General features: G+C 37.5%; 1 protein-coding gene across 7 annotated transcripts in view; it reads right to left on the bottom strand.

Annotated features, from left to right (window-relative positions):
- The window catches only part of LTBP1 (latent transforming growth factor beta binding protein 1), a 187,451-nt gene that overhangs the window by 118,097 nt on the left and 50,266 nt on the right, over positions 1-19,088 (bottom strand). For 6 of the 7 annotated variants that reach the window (XM_005416252.3, XM_031061012.1, XM_031061025.1 and 3 more), the window contains exon 4: positions 4,740-4,907. In XM_005416252.3, coding sequence (XP_005416309.2) covers positions 4,740-4,907 — 168 coding nt within the window. Of the gene's footprint in view, positions 1-4,739; positions 5,281-19,088 lie in introns of those variants that run through there. The other variant, XM_031061030.1, reaches the window with a different exon arrangement.

The following is a 19,088-nucleotide window of genomic DNA, read 5'->3' as shown; positions in this document are numbered from 1 at the left end:
CATCTCTCTTGGACTTTCTGTCATGTGTAAACTACAGATAAAGGCAGTTGGCTGGCTTGCCAACAGCCTGCCTTGCTTGCATGCAATTGCAATTTTTAAGCAACACTACTCTTTGATAATGCCTAAAGTGCTTGAAGAAAAAGCAATGCTAATTCCTACAGCACTAACAGTAATTCATGATCACATAGGTCTGAACAAAATTCAGGAATACTGTCAACATTCTGTAAAATAACTGCTTTAAATTTTAAATTCTAAATAATTATGCTTATGAAACTCTTTCCTAGATAGGAAATTCTGCTAGAATAATAATTACATAGTGGGTCTTCCTACTAAATTTCCTTTGAATAACCTATTGTTTTAAAATATATTAAAATTGAAAGCAGTCAAAATTTCTTTCACTGCTTTCAACAGAAGACAAATAAAATTTGAGCAAAATGCTCCTGCTGCTTCTTTGAAGCTTTGGTCTATACATAATTTGAAACTTCTGGACAATCTCCATTATCTAAAAACATTTACACAGAGTCAACACAGTAAAGTTGGAAAATTTTTTGATAGAAAATTATAATAGGAAAAGTGCCAAAATTCAACATAATTTGAGCATTATTGTAATAGAGTATGGAATATTCAGGTCACTGTGATCCATGCTGAAAGTTTCAGAATTTATTATTAAATATGAACGACCAGACACATTTTTACTTAAGACACCATGTTCACCTGGAGAAGGCTTCAAGGTGACCTCATAGCAGCTTTCCAGCATCTAAAGGGGCCTACAAGAGAGCTGGAGAGGGCCTTTTTACATGGGCATGGACAGGGCAAGGCGAAATGGCATTAATCGAAACAGGGTAGATTTAGATTAGACAGGGGAAGAAATTTTTTACTGCGAGGGTGGTGAGGCCCTGGTACAGGTAGCTCAGAGAAGCTGTGGATGTCCCATCCCTGGAAATGTTCAAGGGCAAGTTGGATGGGGCTTTGGGCAACCTGGTCTAGTGGAAGGAGTCCCTGCCCATGGCTGGGGTTAGAACTCTAAGATTTTAAAGGTCCCTTTCAACCTAAACCATTCTATAATTCTATGATTCTGTTTCCTTATTTGACACAGATACTGCCAAGTGCTCAGACACAAAATTTTTACACAAAGATATGCACTTCCACTGGCAAGCATGCAACTTTGACTTTTCATTTATAACAGTTTGAATGAGATGCAAGGCTGCAAACCAACAGTGAATATCAACCTAAGTATTAAATGACTGCTTCCTTTACTGAGTTCTGTCATTCCCGTTCAATCAATGAAGCACAGATCCCATGGGAAAAAACAGAATGTAAATCTATAATTAAATAACTATACACAACATGGTGGGGGCATGAAAATATGAAATTGGGCATTTACTAAATCCTTATTGCTTCATTTTACAGTTACAAATTAGTCATTGTCCTCCCACTCCTTACAGGAAGAGAATTCATTTCAAAATTGGAATGTGGAACAATTTTGAGTAGAAACAGGACACCTCACTGACTAACTTCAACACAGAGAAAGAAAACTCATGTGCTACTCTATTCCCATCCTTTCCTATGCACACACATCAACCCTGTTTTACAAGCCTCAGTAGATATGTCAGGACTGAAATACCATACAAACTGCACATGCAATCAATCCAACAGAATAATAAGATTCATCTATTCAGCAGACGTTTCCACTCAGATTAAATGCTTTCATTCTCCAAGCCAATGAAATATTGGAGGTTGGTTGGTTTAATTGCAATATATCCCATTCATAAAATGAAACTGCAAAAAACCCCAAAGTTTCTCTGAAGCAGCCTGGCAACCAAAGAGGTCATTCCTTTTAAATACCAAGCTTTCATCACCTTAAATTGCTGTGCTAGGAGCTATTCTTTACCACAGCCAAAAATCTCAGCTACCTGAAAAGCAGCAATCCCCTCAGTCTATCCCTTGTTGTGGGTTTTTGTTTTTAATGGCTTATCCATATTGTATAAAATTTTCAGGAAACAGGATTTGTTCCTTGCCTGGGCTCACTGCTACCAAACTTCAGGGGAACTGACAAACTGAGCACATTTTAAGAATCTGAAACAATCCATTACGAAGCTTGAGTAGCTGTAGAACAGGTATTGCAACTTATTTTCTCTGAAAATGCAGTACTTAAAAAATTCAGCATAAAGTTGAAAAGAAACAAAAAAATTTACTCTGGCTCATTATTAGAAATAATTTATTATTAAGAACAAAGCAAACTGATGTCTAACTACTCTGTCATCTGAGAACCTGGATTCACTCTTGTGTACTAGAATGCTGCTCCTGCTACAGAAATGCATTTTAAACTTTTCCAAATAGAGCATGTGACTATTTTCTCTGGTTTTAGGAAGAACAAATATTTTTAAAAAAGCATACTGAAAAAGTGCTGTTCACTGCTTTAAATATGTCTTTCCTGACATGACATTCTGTTTCATGGCTGCTTTTTTAAATACCAAGTCACCTAAATAAGAATTTCCATACATTTTGGATTAACAGTAAGTAAAGAAGTTTAGAACAGGGATTTAAAAGCAAAATTATAAATTTTAAACAAGTTAAACATAATTCAAGTGTTAAAAAGGTAACAAAAGTTAATGATCTTGGAAGACACAAATTACTTCTGCTTTATATGTCAGGAGATACCAGGACAAGCCTAAGCTAGTGAGAGGCACTAGTTAGGGAACAGATATGAAAAATTATTTCAGTAGTATGTATTTTAAACTCAGATTCAAAAGCTTCAGAAAACTGTGATTGGTGAAAGAATTCAATCTACAGGTACAGGATTCCTCTTCTCTAGTTATTAAGAAGTTCATGCAGCATTTTTATTTTTATTTGGAGAGCCTTTAAGTGCTAGTTCAGACCTTCTTATTCTTCTGTGAAAATGACAATACCTAGAGCTGCACTAAACACTTCTTGTCTCTTAAATGTATTAGGGAAGATAGCTAACAGGCAAGCTAAAAATCCTTATCCATGTGTAGCAACTTGCTTTTATACATTTTTCAACAGAAGACTCCCTTATCTTTCCATCGAGTACTACAATAGGCTGCTTTTGTTGAATGTTTCTAGCAGCCCATTGTACCCAGTGCACCAGAGCTGCGTGGCCGGAGGCCAGGAAGCAAGGTGTGGAACACGTCTTCGCAGGTCAATTTCCACTCTCCAAGTTTTCAAGTATTTGAGAGGAGGTCATGTTACAGCACAGATTTACATAGCAGACAAATTACATGACTGCCTGTTCTCAGAATTTCATAATTTCAATAGAAAAATTAGGTCAAATGAAAGGGAGGAAGAATAACCCTATCCTTTCATGCTAGTCAGAAAATCAAACAAAAAACTTATTTAGCTGGGGTTCTTGCCAAAACCTTGGTAAAATTCTGCATTGGCAGTAAACACAAATTAAAAGTATAAGATTTACTATTCCTTTTACAAAATACTTTTTCTTTTTTTTTGTGCCTCCAAACGACCACAAACCAACCCCAAAATTTGCCCTATTCTTGTTTTAAAACACTGGTTTTACTATTAGTCCAAAACACATTCATTTTTACAAATATGCATACTATGAAGGAACGAGTTAGTAACTTCAAGGGTTTTCCCCCACAGCCTGACAGTCTAGTAGGAGCATTAAAAAAGGGTACTGCTCTTTGTATCATCTGTCCAGAAGAAAAGAATAATATCTTCAAGTGGCTTTTTCCCCCCACCCTCAGAGCATGAAATACACTGCACTTGAAAAACGGCAATATTGGCCAGCCTCAGCACTGCTTGAACTCTATGTTTATTCTAGACAGAAGACTAAAATTACAGTGTTCATATTTGGCATTCTTTGACTAGAAATTCACAATTTTTTTCCCAGAAAACAACACTATGGTATTTTCAGGTTAACTACAAAATTACTTTCCAAGAGCAGCTCAGGGTATCATAATGTGAAATGACAAATTTGAAGTGTTTAGGTATGTACCCATATATCTGTATATCTTAACTTACAAGGTAAATAATTGCACGCACATGCCCATTTAGTATGCAGTTAAAATATGCCAATCATTATCCTAGGCAGCTTTCAGGATTTGTTTCAACAGAGTCAAAGAGTTGTAGGGTTTAGTCTGGCATTCTGTTGATACTCTTACCGAGCAAGCAGAAAGAATAAACATTAACAAAGAAATTACTGGCTTCAATAACTTTAATTAGGCTTAACATTATTTCAGTTTCTAAAAATGCCAAATATGAAATCCGACTTACTGTCAGCAGTAAGAAGAGTTTTAAGTTGCTGCATATTTAAGAAGGGCTGTAGTTTTAAGGAACTGCTGAACAAATTTTTGAAGACAGAGTCACTGTTAGCTGTTCACTAGGTTTTATGTGCATTTGATACATCTTAAACACGTAAAAAAAAGAAAACACAACCTTATGTGTAATCTGTCATCTTCCCTATTTACTAACACAAACTCTGAGGAAGGAATTTTACCAAAAGCTTCAGCTTAGCATGTTGCATCCCTGCAGCTGAAAATTCAGATGAAAAACATGGGAGCTTTTTTTCTCAGACACAAAAGGAACTTTTGGGAACATTTCCGAAGGACACCAGAAAGCTTGTCTAGCATACAATGGTTCCTACTCAGCAGAGCCCTCCAAACAAAGAGCAACAGATGCACAAATGGTATTAATAACAAAACATCTCCTCCCTCTGTTAGTCAGGAGAGGACAGCTAAGGACAAACAGAGTTTCAGGGTACTTACCTACTCGGAAGTTGGTGGCTGTCAGAGTGTCAGCAGCATGGCCGTTTTCACTGATCAGGGTGGTTGTATTTCCCTTCTCACAGTTGTTCTGACAGTTGCCTTTGGTACAAGTCACTTTACAGATGCTGGGTGTAAAGACCACCTTGATGCGACCAGTGTGATTTCCCACTGTCAGCGGAGGCAAAGAAAAAAAGAAAAATAAACAGATCACTTTGGTATCCATTGATTTTGTTCAAAAAGTTTTTGGGAAAAAAAAAAAGGCGCGGGGGGGGAAGGCGACAGGTCTACAGGAGGAGGGCAGTCTGCAGTGCTCTCTCTCATAGATCTCCAGTGGTGTCTCTGAAACAGGAGTAGGAAGCTTAGCAAACAGAACTCCGGGATCTGCTCCAAAACCACATTTAAAGTCAAGTCACTGGAGTGGGATTAGTAATCACAATGCTGCACTTTATTCACAGGCAGACAAAGAGCAATACCAAGGGCATGACAGCTTAAATAGCCGACCCTGACAGGCAGATGTAATGTAAAGAGCTGGCTCTGCACCTAGAGGTGAATAAACTCTTGTGTACTCCTACATACTTTTCCTGTTTCTGCACTTATTAAGTCACTATTTGTAGCTCAACCCCTGGAAACGTTTTAGGCATGCGGCATGTCTGAAAACATCTGTCTCAAATCTCCTGGCACCCCAGCCTGAAGTGGTCAAACCTTGTGACGCAGCTGCCTGGTCCCATTTTTTCTTCACAGTTTTTTGGCACTATTTTTCCACAAGAATTTGCATATTATAGACTGAGCTCTACTGTCAGCCTTTGTTTTAGTAATAAATAGCTCAGAGAAAAGAGTGAGAAGTATCAGTGCTTTAAAGTGCTGAGATCAAAGATAAAATATGGCTAGATTCTCCTTTTTTATATACTTCCCTATAGTAATTTTTAAAAACTTAAATGTAAAAAAGACTGCACAAGCACTAATTTGTTATTAAGCTAGTTATAATTTCTTGTTACAGAATCATATGTAAAACCAGATGTATTTGATCCTACATCTAACAGCTGAAGACAAAAACTGCATTAAAACTACTTATTAGGAAAAATGGGGAAAAGAACAGATTCTATTTGCAATTATTTAAAAAGAAAACATTTTGTCCTCTGCATACTACTAATAAATTTAGCAAGTTCTTGAAAATATATCATAGCATCTTTGTGGAAACTATTAATAAGTACTTTCATATCAAACCTAAGAATGCCAAGAAATGACACACAGAAAGAGAAGAATCTCCTTCTGCCTGATGTCATAGAAATAAAAAAGTGTCTGGATAGTTGCCTAACCTAGTTCATGAAATACTTTCCAGACAAACACTTTTTTGAAAATCTTAAGAAAATCTTTAAAATCTTCCTATTTGGAAAGAATATAAAACTTCCTTATTTCTGGCTCTTCATAAACAAATAAATTTAAGCAATTGTGCTGATTGTTTTGTCTACAGTAAAGGCATTGCTCTATTTGAACAGCAGCTGTAGTACAGATGTTCCCACCTTATTCCCCATAAACAATGTTTAGAAAAGGAAGAGCCCTGACAGATCCAAGAATAAAATATTTTGATCAAAGGATAATATTGTGATTTAGAAGATGTCTTGGATTCTAAGATGCCACGCATTTCTTACAAAAATGAATACACCTTAAACAGATATAAGGGACCTATGAATTGCTGAGGGCAGAAGTTTGAAGCTTTGCTTTTTAAAAGCATAGCTTCAAAGGCAAGATTGCCATCTTTGTATTTTACTTGTACAGTTTTATATATATATATTTCCCTAGAAAAGTCCATTTTACGTATTATACTTTCAGACGTTTTAGCAATACTTTTCCTTTAGGATGTGATCTAATTAAAAAAACAGGGATAGTTGAATCAGAAAAGTCAGTCCTGCCTACACTGTAGAAATCAGTATTGGGGGACACAGACAAGATTTCTGGCTTAGCTGAAAACAAAATAAAATAACTCAGCTTTGTCAGTGCTGGAAGGGCAGAAAATGCAGAGCTCAATAAGAGATGGAGAGAAAACACTGAAACTGAATGGTCACATGGTTTGTGTAGCTATGGCATGGGAGAAAAGTGGAGGCCATGAGGGTCAGATTCTTCTACCTGACACCTAGAGAAGTACACTTCCTACCAAGAAATATTCTGTACAACGTGTTCACAAAGAACCGAAGGTTTGACCACAGTCCCACCACAGCACCTGGCACAACTGTGGTTAGTGAGTTATAAGAAGTACTGCCATTTTCTGTCTACCCAGGAGATGAGAATTGGACATGAAATTGTGCAGGGACAGACTGACAGGTTTGTTGTCCTCACGCCCCCCCCAGAGGGACACCTTTCAGTAAGTGTTGTCCCCTCAGCTCTGCTGAGTGTTGACTTGGGACATGAAGTTGATGAAGACAGTAGTGTTGTTAGTGCTGAATACATCTACTCTGCAGTTAATGCATTTGGCACCAGCAGTCCAGAGGAAACATCCATATGTGTTGCATTGAATAAAATGTGCTATTCGTGAACCCAAGCAGCTCTTTTGAATGTGACCCAACTTAAAGTGCAATAGATTGTCTGCAGACCCAGCGTCAGCCCCATAGTTATGTTCTTGAAATAGTAAAGATGACATTAAATCATCATTTAATTCTCCTTCACAGTATTCTGTACTATACTGTTGAGTGCTGAGCTATAGTAAGAACATTTGGGCATAGTGTTCCCAGCAACAAAAATTTTAAAATAATTTTTATCACATGGTATACATTTTACCAGAAAATCCTGTAGCACAATTATTCTAGTAAAAGAGATGCCTTAGTATGAGAGTCAACAGAAATTGTAATATTTGCTTTTCAATGCTTTTGGATGAGAAAATACTAGTATCTAAGTTTGGGAGTACTAGTAGTTAAACAGTACTTTCAAAAACACAGATCAATACCTAGAGAGGTAAAGAGTAAAACAATGTTTAAATGGAGTTTTTCAGGAAGAAGTCTTCAAAACAACATGATGGAAGCTCTAGCCCTTACAAATATTCAAATGATTATTCAGCAAAGTTTTTCATAGAATCTCCTGAGTTAGAAGGTACTTACACAGGGAGTCCAGTTCCTGGCCCTGCACAGGACCAACCCACGAGTCACACCAGGTGCCTGAGAGCTTTGTCCAAACGCTTCTTGAACTCTGTCAGGCTGGTGCTGTGACCACTTCCTTGGTGCCCAACCATCTTCTGGGAGAAGAACCTTTTCCAACCTAAACCTCTCCTGACACAACTTCAGGCCATTCCCTTGGGTCCCGTCACTGGTCACCACAGAGCAGAGATCAGTGCCTGCCCCTCCTGTTCCCCTCACAAGGAAGCTGTAACCGCAGTGAGGTCTTGCCTCAGTCTCCTCCTGGCTGACCAGACACAGTGACCTCAGCTGCTCCTCATACAACTGCTCCTCAAGGCCCTTCCTGTTGTCATGGTCCTTCTTTGGACACTGTCCAACTGCTTTATAGGCTTCTTATAGTGTGGCACCCAAAACTGTGTTGAAGGGCACTGACCCTAAAATGTAGCCCTATAGACACCCAGTAGTCACCAGTGACCAGCCTGATGTAACCCTATTTACTACAACCCTTCATGTTGACCTGCCAGCTGGTTGGTGAACCACCACATGATGTGTTTATCTAGCTGTCTGCTAGTTATTCTGCTATAAAGCAAATTCTCAGATATTCCTGTTTTGATAGTTGCAAAAAGAGAGAAATAAGACACCTTCATATCCTTAGACATGGGAATATTTTCTCCATCTTTCTTAGATTTATGAAGACTGTAACAACACTTAGTTTGTTCTCCTTCCCTAGCAGGCCACAGCTTTTAACTTCAATTCTTTTGAAGACATTTAGGACAGATAAAAAGCTAATTACGGCCTCTGAGCTTAAACACTGATCAGCATTTGACAAAGCGATTCAAGGCAGAGATGTCACTACCATTCTTTTATGCACGTACAGAGAAGTAAACAGTACTATCCTCACAGATTCTGAGGGTTAGGGACCTTAACAGTGAGCTTAACACAGGCAGATGAAAAAAAGACCACCAGCTCTCCTGAAAAGAAGCTTTCAGCAGAAACTTCAAGTTTAGGCTCCTGGACTTGCTTGAATCTCCTCTTCTGTATTTTTTCCCTTCCTCTTGTCCGAAGAGGAAAATTCAATTCTAAATGAGAAAATGTCCTTCAATATCTGTTAGCTGATTTTGCAGTACTAATGCTAAACCCCACAATTTCACACGAGGAGGACCAGTACTGCTACAGCCTTGGCCTCTTCTGACCTTGGACTGTCTCCTATTAAAGGACAGTGTATTTTTAAGGAAGCATACAGAGTATTTTCTTCTAACTCCAGAGCCTCTACTGATGATGCCATTGTGACATAGGCATAACAAAATCTGCAAGTTAGATTACCTCAAATCCATTTTTGGAAAAAAATTGGTAGTGCTACAACAACACACCTGGAATAATTTTGATATATATATATAGACAGATGTAAATCCAACTCTTCTAGACCAATTTTAAACATGTGGAAATGAAACACCTCACTATGCTCCTAAGTATAACAGCAGACTGAAGAAATACAAATACGAGACCAGATAAACAAACAAGCCTAATGAAAAAAAACAAAAGTAGAAGATGCAAACACCAAATAAACAGAAAAAATACTGAAGAAAATGGCCAAACTAGAGACAGACAGGTTTGATTGACCTGTTTTAATAAAGACAGGTCAATCAAGATGACTAATAGTGGATAAAACTTCATCCCTCAGCAAACTCACAATGAGATTCAGCCAACAGCGCCATCATCCTGCCTCCTAGTCCAGGCTCACTTATACTTCAGAGCTTTGGGATACATTTGTCAAAAGAGATCAGTGGAAGAATGTACCCATAATTTCCAAAATCTGTAAAACTCTTGAGCCAGATTAAAAAAAAAAAGAAAGATGTCTGGGTGAAGTGCTGAGATTTTAGTTGAAAGTTGGCATGATATGTATGAGACTTTTTTTCCATCTCTGTAAGTCACTATGATATAATATCATGAACACATCAAACCCCTGCTGTGAAAAATTTATGATTTAGCAACAACTGCAGGAAAATGCAAGCCAAGGGATTTCTTAATAGAACCCTTTCTGCCCCCACTATCCATTATGACAATTTTTTCCCCCCTGAATTAGCAAAAAAGGTGAAGTAGCTAAGACAGGGCAGATGGCAGGTTTTATGTTCAGGTGGCCACAACAGCTTACACAGCCACGCCTGGAAAGAATTGTCTAAGGGGAAGAATTCCTCCTCAACCTCCTGAGTTGCTGTGTAATGCAACTCAGACTTTGTTTCTTCCTAGAAGAATTTCTATTAACACTTCTTTTCCTTGGGTTTATGGCTGCTCTCACAGCTCCAACATTCTGACAGTGTTCAGTAGCCACAGTGGAGCTCAGATGATTTGTGGTATTTTCCTGTTTTGCAGGAAAACAATGAGCTAGCAACACTAGTGAAAGCAGGATTGGTATTCAGTTAAATAGACAACTACACAGGTCAAGGGGGCAAAGAGACTAAAATCTTTTAATGTGTCAAAAACATTGATGTTATTTGTGTGACAGTTTTGTGCTTCACAGTGATCTAACCAAAAGGATTCACAATAAAAAAAAATTTAAAAAATCACAAGCAGTGGCTTCTACCAGCTGAGTACACTAGTACATAGTGTAGCTTATGGACACATCTCCCATATTCCAGAGATTTCTAAAACTATTTTAAGAAGCCAGTTTGGGGGGTGTTGTTGTTCTCATTGTTTTGGTTTCTGTTGGGTTTTTGGGTTTTTTTTATGCCTTCATTTATGACAAATATCCTGAGGCAAATCTCCTAAGGAAACAGAACTCGCAGAACTATAGACATTCCATCAGTGCCTCCAGTAATGATATACAGTACTCTCTTTTCATGACATTCTACTTCTGCACTGATCCCAGTGTGTTTTCATATGTTTATCTACACAGTGTGTCATAAGAGCTGAAGATTCTATTTTAGAATTACATTCTCTTCACAATGAGAATAGATTATTTCAGGCTATTTTACATTTTCAAATTATAATCATGATGCATGAGGAGAGCATTTAAAATTGAATCTTCCAAAATCAAACCAAATTAGCTTTTAAGCAGCTAATACATTCAACATTTTAAATTCCTATTTGACCAACACCCTCTCCTTTTTCTTAGCTAAATACTGACACAAAAAACAAAAAAAAGAAGTAGCAGAAGGAAATTACTTATTTCCTAAAAAAGGTGTCTCCCAGTTATTTCACAAATCCACCTGGTTTAGTCCTTACACTACACATGCTTGTTCAGCTAAAAGGAAAGATGACATTGTATAAAAATCAACCACACAAGTAAGATAGTTAAGCTCTTAGAACTATTGTCAAATGACCTTCTCCTTTTTACACTTTTGACAATATATGAGGAAGTTCTGTCTTGTAACCACTTAGTCATCAATTTCAAATAAAATAAAAAAACCCAATCAACCAATAAAAACCTAGTTTCCAAAGATCAGAACAAGTTGAACTTAGCTGTCATAAAACTTAGAAATAGCATCATCTAGAAGATTTATAATGCTAGGAGCTAAAGAAGAAAAAAAATGACCAGAAAAAAAAAAGAAAATAAAAATAGATTGACATATAGGCCACAGACAGATCTTCCCTAAATTTTTGATTACACATTGGGAGAAATACAGGCTTTAAAAGGCACAGAAAGGGCTGAAAGAGATTCTGAGAGATCTCTTAATCTCCCCTATCTTCATTTTCCCAGGATAAAACAGCAACATTAAACAAAGGGTTTGTCCAGACTATCCTCAAACCCCTTCTATTATGCAGATTCCACAGCCTCCCTGAACAATTTATTCCAGCACTTCAGCCTCCCCTGTTGTAAAGGTAATCCTAATATGTAATCCACACTTCCCCTGTAGCAACTCAAGCAAACTATTGCTCTGCTTTATCTACAGCAAACTTTTACAAAACATTATTCCTCTGTGGATCATTTTTCTAACAAACCTGAAGGCCACTGCCACCAATCTCCCTCAGTCTCATTTTGACCAGACCAAAACCATCTAAACATTCAGTCTGACAGCCCGTATTTTGCAGATCTACATCTTTTTTGTTTTGCTTTTGATAGCAGTCACTGGGTCCTCATCTTTCTTCACAAACCCTGTCCAAAACCACACTTTACTGCAGCTGAGGTCTGATCAATGATGGGGAGAGCAGCAGAATTACTTACACAGCTTTACATAAAATGCTTCTGTGATTTTAATTTATTTTTGTCTCCCAACAATGCACTGATACTTCATACCCAGAACCAATCTGCAGCTAAGGCCAAAGGGGCACACATCCCCCAAATCCCCTTCCGATCTGTTGATACAGATATCATCCCAGTAAAACAAATACAGAACATCCCTTGCACAACCTTAGCAGGACTGAACTCAACCCTTACTCTGCTCTGAGCACTGGAGTAAAATCTCCTGCATTCAAATCTTGCCCATCTAAAAATAATGCAGAATATAAGTAATAATCTTTCTGTAACAGTCACAAGCACAAACAAGTCTGAAAACTACATGGATTAAAGAAAGGCAAGACAGCTGTTGAGTAATTTGATTTTTGGCTTCAGTATAAAATGCCTACCTTTGCTCTTTGCAGAAACTTGGTTACTGTTCACTAGATCACCTCACAGCCAGTTCCCTTTTCACAAGCATTGGGAGAAATTAGACATGTCAATGAAATTAAAAATAAGATGATCCAGATTTATTTAATCCAAGATCCAATGCCTTCTCCAATGCTTAAAAGTACACCCCCAGTTCTACATTAGATGAGGTGTATGTATGCACATCCACCCAGTAAAACATTTTGAGCAAGATGACAGCGTGGCAAGCTGTACTTGATTTAACATGTCTAGACAGCTGTAGGAACACATTATTGAAATGTAATTAGTTTAGCATTCCTACTTTTTGTTATTTCTTCTCTATGTACTTCATATTTTTGCTGCATTTGTATGATGTTATTTAATTAGTTAATACAACTTAACCTTTGATATTTCATCGCTTTTCAAGTACTCAGTTCTATTGTCTTGATGCAAACTAAAAGGCTCCCAAAAAAAAAGCAAAACATGATCCAACTATTTAATATGACAGTATCTGAAGATAGATATGCACTGATATTTTTGTTGCCATTCTTATTGCCGCTATTGCAATTACACACACTTCTCTAGATAGATTTCTGACTAGCTATGTCTCTCTACATCTTCACTTCTTCCTTCTGTCATGCTCAGAAGCTCCCACCACAATCTTCTCCCTGCAGTCAGAACTGAGCTCTCAGACTTCCGGCTTCTATCTCACCCCCGTTTCTCTACCCTCTTTTTAAGCTCTGCTTGCTTCTTCAGCATGCTTGACAGATAGGAAAAGAAATCATTTCAAAAGAAAGTTTGATGCTTCCAGGAAGCATCACGTAGGAAGCTTCCAGGAAGGAAGAAGGTAGCTGAAAAGAAAATAACTGGGAAAGTCTTTTCCCCTTCTTGATTATCCCAGGGATACAATCTCTTCCTTGCTCCCTGTCAAGGAATAGAACAGAGAATTCCACTATCTTCCTCATCACCACATCCACCACCCTCCAAAACACTTTAAAAATTTTAGTAGTCTATCCTAGGAGAGGCTAATAACCCATTCCTCAATTATCTTAATCTCAGTTTAAAATAAAGATGAGTGTGAACAGTGTACTGTTTGAAGTCATTTACTACAGCAACACTTGTTTCACTCAAGTAGGTTTCCTATATTAATTTTGACAAATTTCAAAAAGATCTCTACTATCTGCAACACAGTTTTTTGTGTTTTGTATGGATGGCTTCACTTAAAAGTACCAAAGGAGCATATGCAGGCACAAGTGCTGAGATTGTTTAGAAAGACCTAACTGTGTTTACATGCCACAAGCCCTTTGCTGATAAATTCTCTCACTGACACAGGCTTTTAGAGCAAGAGAGGAATTCACAGAAATTACATTCAATTTTGTCCTTGTGGAAACCCATAATGTACAAATCACACATGGATTTGAAATCTGAGGTCTCTGACAGCAGGTTTTATCAATTACCTTTTGTCTTCCTTGCCTTTTTGATCACTACAAGGATTCTTTATATACAATCCTCGGGCAATGAACATCCTACCTTAAACTACAGCCATTCTCCTGGTAATGAGATACATAACTATCATTTCCCTTCACATAGTTGAGTGTGATCCAGAAAAAGGTACCAACCCAAACACAGCATGCAGTGTGGTTTGATGTCTCATGGAATGGCTTCAATTCATTGAAATAAACTTTTTGGCCAATAATTATTTTAATCTGTACTGCATTTATTTTGTTTAAATCAATTAGATTTAAACTAGACCCACAAATGGTTATGATGATAAAGAGCTAGATTTTAGCATCTAGTTATACCACTTACCAGTCCTAGGTCTCTTTTCCAAGGGATGAGAGAAATTGATTGCATGGAGCGAGCACAACATTGAACAGGAGTGTGCCCAACCCATTCAGAAGTAAATCCTGATGACCTAAGACTGCTTAGTTCAAATCCTTAGTTCAAGACTGCTTAGTTTAGGGCTCAGCCACTTTTCTTTGAGGAATTCTGACTTCACTACAGCTGGATTCCAGACACCACAATGACTACTACAGCAGTCCTTGGGGAGCTTAATCCCGCAGGAGTGCTCAGCTGAGTGTACTTCTAAGGATAGGCAGGCAGTCAAGTGCTTCAGCTGCAATTTCAAATATGAATTATGCAAAATATTAGCACCCAGACGGCCTGTCTTTCCCAGAGTGCAGTACTTGTCCTGAAACAGAACTTCAAGCGACTCATGCTTGAGTTCACATCAACACAGCACAACATTCAGGTGAAGAAGCCTTTTTAAGTTTCCATTCAAATTACCCAGCTTCTTAGGTACCCAAGCATACCAAAAGGCTCTGACTTGAGTGATATGGTAACAAAGGCCCAAAAGCCACATTTAGACACAGACATCATCTAAGGCACAGAGTTAGGGTTAGGGTTACAATCCTCATCTCGGCTGTAATAAGCAGAAGTAACTTTACAGCCCACCACAAGCAATTTTCCACCGATGAAAGCTGCTGCAATGCACACTCTGATAATGAAGTCAACATCTTTACACACAAACTTACAACCATACAGGAGCTTTAAAATTACCAGCTAAATACTATGCCACTGTCCACTTTCTCAATAGGACTCTTTCACAAGGTGGTCTGAATTTGGTCTTAGACACTGAGAATGAGACTCACTGCCACCTGAATTTATGTACTCATCTCGAATTATGCCTTTTGCCTAAGGTTATTGTTTAGGCTTCTTTCACAATAATAATACAAATATTAGACAATAGCATTACAAGTCTCAAGCTGGAAGAGCACTTCTCAAGAAAATAAATGACTGAGATAGAGTTTCCCCCTCCCAACATACACAACTCCCTCAAATGAGAAAAAAGTCTAAATTGCAAGAGTCAATGTTCATAATTTCTATGAATAGGGAATAAAAATTAAATTAATATTATCTTACTAAAGTATATCCACTTGACATTTCATTTCCTGAAGGGAAACAACCAAAAAGCACTAGGGAAGTCAACAAACTGTAAACAGTGACAAAGGACAGGACATCATGGAATTAAGTTATAAATGAATACAGCCGCCTCTGCATGCTGAATCACCATTAAAAATCTCTCTCAGCAGTACATGAAGCCAAGATCTTTTTTTCCCCCTAATTTTCTGAACAGGGGAAAAAATGACAACAGACATAAGGATGTCACTGATTCTGAAATCTGAGCTTCACAGGGTATGAACCTTTGTACAGTAATTTTTTTTTGTCAACATTTGTTCATTCCTTCTAGCATAGGCAATGGCACTGACAGAAGAGCACTTTCACATCTCCTATGAAGAAAACCAGACTCAGCTACTTGAAACAATCAGAATCAATTCTTGATATCAAAGACTTGCATTACAGCAGCTCTGGAGTTAGCCAGGCTAAGAGACTTTTAATGTTTAATTGTGTGGGTTCAATAGGTCTCTATATCCACCTAAATTAACGTTTTATAAACATCATAAAGGCTTTCCCCTACAGAATTTTCTGGAAAAACCTCCTCTTATCTTCTTGAGAAATTTTTGCTTTTGGAGCCAATACTCTTTCATCTCATAAGTTGAGATGCATTTGTCTCAGTCTGTGTTTTCCCCCAGCAATTACATGCTTTGAACTGATTTTAATTCTGTTTGCCAGATCACCATGTTTTTCCAACATTCTTCTTCATTCTGCTGTATATCAGTCTCTGTATTTTAAAGCATGGAGATGAGAATTCATTTTTGGGTGAATGCAACATTTAAAATTGTTTCTATAAAAGCACCAGCAGCCTTTGCCTGTCAGGCAGACATTTATTTTCTAGTGAGCTCAGGGCCATAAAATCTTTTCAGAGTCCAGAGAGAAAAATACAGTACGTTGCAGAGGGGTGCTGATTTTCTGGCCTCCTCAATTGTGAGCCCTTTATAGACACACAAACAATCACGAAGACAGCTTAGCAAGGGTATTGTTAGAATGCCTACAGCAAGAGTATACTGAGTGAAATAGCTTGTATTTATACAGACCTATTCTGTCTCCAAGGTTTTCAAAGAACTCCATAGTCTTTTATAATTGCTAAATAAACTGCATTCATTTGTTAGTTATTTTTTCAGAATTTGTCACTCTATTTTTTGAGGCAAAACCAAAGTAAATATGCTGCTTGGTTTGCTAGAGTTAGCTGCATTAATGTGAATCTACATAACTCAATTTATAGCTAGAATTTAGCCTGTTGTTTCCAAGTCTTGCTAGAATCAAAAGTAAACTTTAACTGGCTGTTACAAATCACCATATTGTTCAATAGCAGGAAGAATAATGCTCTGAAATGGCAGACAGGAAAAGAATGCTTCACACTAAAATTGTTCTTTGAATAGCCCCAGTGCTGTTTGACCCTGATGCTGACAGGAACAAAAATTTTATCTTAAACTTTTTAGCTTGTCTCTTAAAAATCCCTTCTGCTCTGGAATGAGAGAACAGGCTTTGAACACACATACATTTGAGAAAATGAAACAAAAAAGTCCCCAACATTTATACACTTACCCCATTCCCTTGCAACTGACTATGTACAATTTTAGGAGCAATACATGCATGTCAGTTACCATGAGTGACTGAAGCAAATTTGACTCTACATTCCCTCCAAACAGACTATCTTGCAATCGTTCAGTTATTCTTTAATGTTAGTCTTCTAAGTGTTCGTTCTGGTTTCACTCACCTCATTCTGCTGGCTGTACCTTGTTCAGAGTGTAGCCTTAAGATCCTCCCTCATCTCCAAATTTCCCAAAACTTCTAGTTGGGAACATTACCACTGTTTAACTCTAATGTCCATAAATACATTGATAGGCACAAGATACAAGGATCACAATGCAATGATCTAGTTAAGACAAGCCAGAGACAGAATAATTTTGCTGTTCATGAAGAGCAGTTCCACAAATCAATAACAAGAATGGTGGAAAGAGTATCTGACCCAGTGAAGATCAGAGGGAGATTTCCTCCAAAGTCTGAACTTGGGTATAATGTCAAATCATACAGATGTATTTATATGCAACACATATCATACCTCTGTGTGCACTTTTTTAAGCAGTAAAATATTTATGCCTTTTGCAGCTGTTTACCCATACTTCCTGGCAGGGAAATACTATTATTATGAAGTAAGTGTCACTAAATGAAGTCAGAATGGTGCAGTTCCACAAAAATAGTTTAAATTGGAATTTCAAAGTGACACCTGGGATTTGCTTAAATCAACCTCTGAAGTCATCAGTGAAGCCAGCACACATAATTACATATAAACTTACAGAGGAGCTTCACTAGGTTACCAGTGTATTGTGCTGTCAATATAGGAAAGCTCTTGCTATGCCAAATTTGGAGCTGAGTATTCTGTTCAGCACATCAACCCTAAGTGCTGGGACATTTTCTTCCACATTAAGCTTATTTCATGTGTATAAAGTTATGTAAAATATGATGTAATATAATGTAGCCATAGTTAGAGGAGTTACATAACCTTCATATTGTTTCAGCTTCATCCCTACACAAGAATTTAAGAGTTGTCCACGGAACCACGAGCAGATCCTAAGAGTCCAATAGCCATACAGGCATATTTGTCCAACTTCCAGCCACAACACATACAACTAAGACACAGTAGGGTACTGCAAGTCCAAATTCACTAAACCTTATGTAACCTTTACTATTTAAATTCAAGATATGTTTTCATTTACTACCTAAAGTAGAGACAAGTTCTCTTTAATGAATTTGATAAAGAATTTTGGTGAAGACCAAAACAACCCAATCTACCTGGAAGAAAGTATTTTTCCATAGTACTTAATTTATCAACTTAACATTTAACTTCAATTGCAAAATTAACATACTTCTCACATTGTCTTCCTGAGATTAGTCTCATTTTCTTTCTTATCCTCTCTTCTTCCTTGGGATAACTTCATTATACAAACACATGCCTTATTTACTTCACACAATACAATTCCAGTTGTAGGCAAAGTACTCTTGAGTTTTTCTTCTGCTTTCAGTGCATTCTGTGGTTGCCTCAGTCACTAATTAATACATTTTCTACACGTGCCCCTAAAACAGGGAAGTAGTGGCATCATCATTGTGCTTACGAGGAACTGTACCCTGGTGAAAGGGTGTACGAAATTGTCCTCCACATGCAGGCAACACCCGACAATTGATTTCAGAAGCACAAAATTCACTATTTTCAGCTCAATGGGCAAAATGCACAGTGCCACTAAACACTAGCCCACAGACATGTCAGGCTGGAAAATGAAGTGTGTATTTAAATGCATTTTCTGAAGAACCATATAGCAGCCGGAAGTGGATAGAGTGAAACTGAAAACTTCCTAGCCTCTTCCTGCTGTAATAAGCAGTTCTTAGAATAGCTATGTTGAAAGGAATTCCAAAAAGACCACATTTAGAATTTTTTTACTATCATATAAATTTTAGATCAATAGAAACCACACAAAATTCCTTTAACTAATTTTCTTCAGCACTGCATTTATAAATCCAGGGATACAAGCACTGATATTTAGAGGATTCATGCTCAGATGACTAGTGGTTACTATTTAACAGTGCCATTAAAAGACTAGTGGGAAATGTCTGAGGTAGATGTACCTGAATTACTAAAAAAAAATCTTCCTACTGTTTGATGGACTACCAGGTTGCAAACAGAATTTTATAGCTGAAATTTCTGTGCTGCTGTTGCTACTACTAGAG

The sequence above is a fragment of the Geospiza fortis genome, unplaced genomic scaffold (genome assembly GCF_000277835.1).
Source record: "Geospiza fortis unplaced genomic scaffold, GeoFor_1.0 scaffold41, whole genome shotgun sequence".
NCBI classification, from domain to species: domain Eukaryota; kingdom Metazoa; phylum Chordata; class Aves; order Passeriformes; family Thraupidae; genus Geospiza; species Geospiza fortis.
This window is presented reverse-complemented; position numbering and strand designations above follow the sequence as displayed.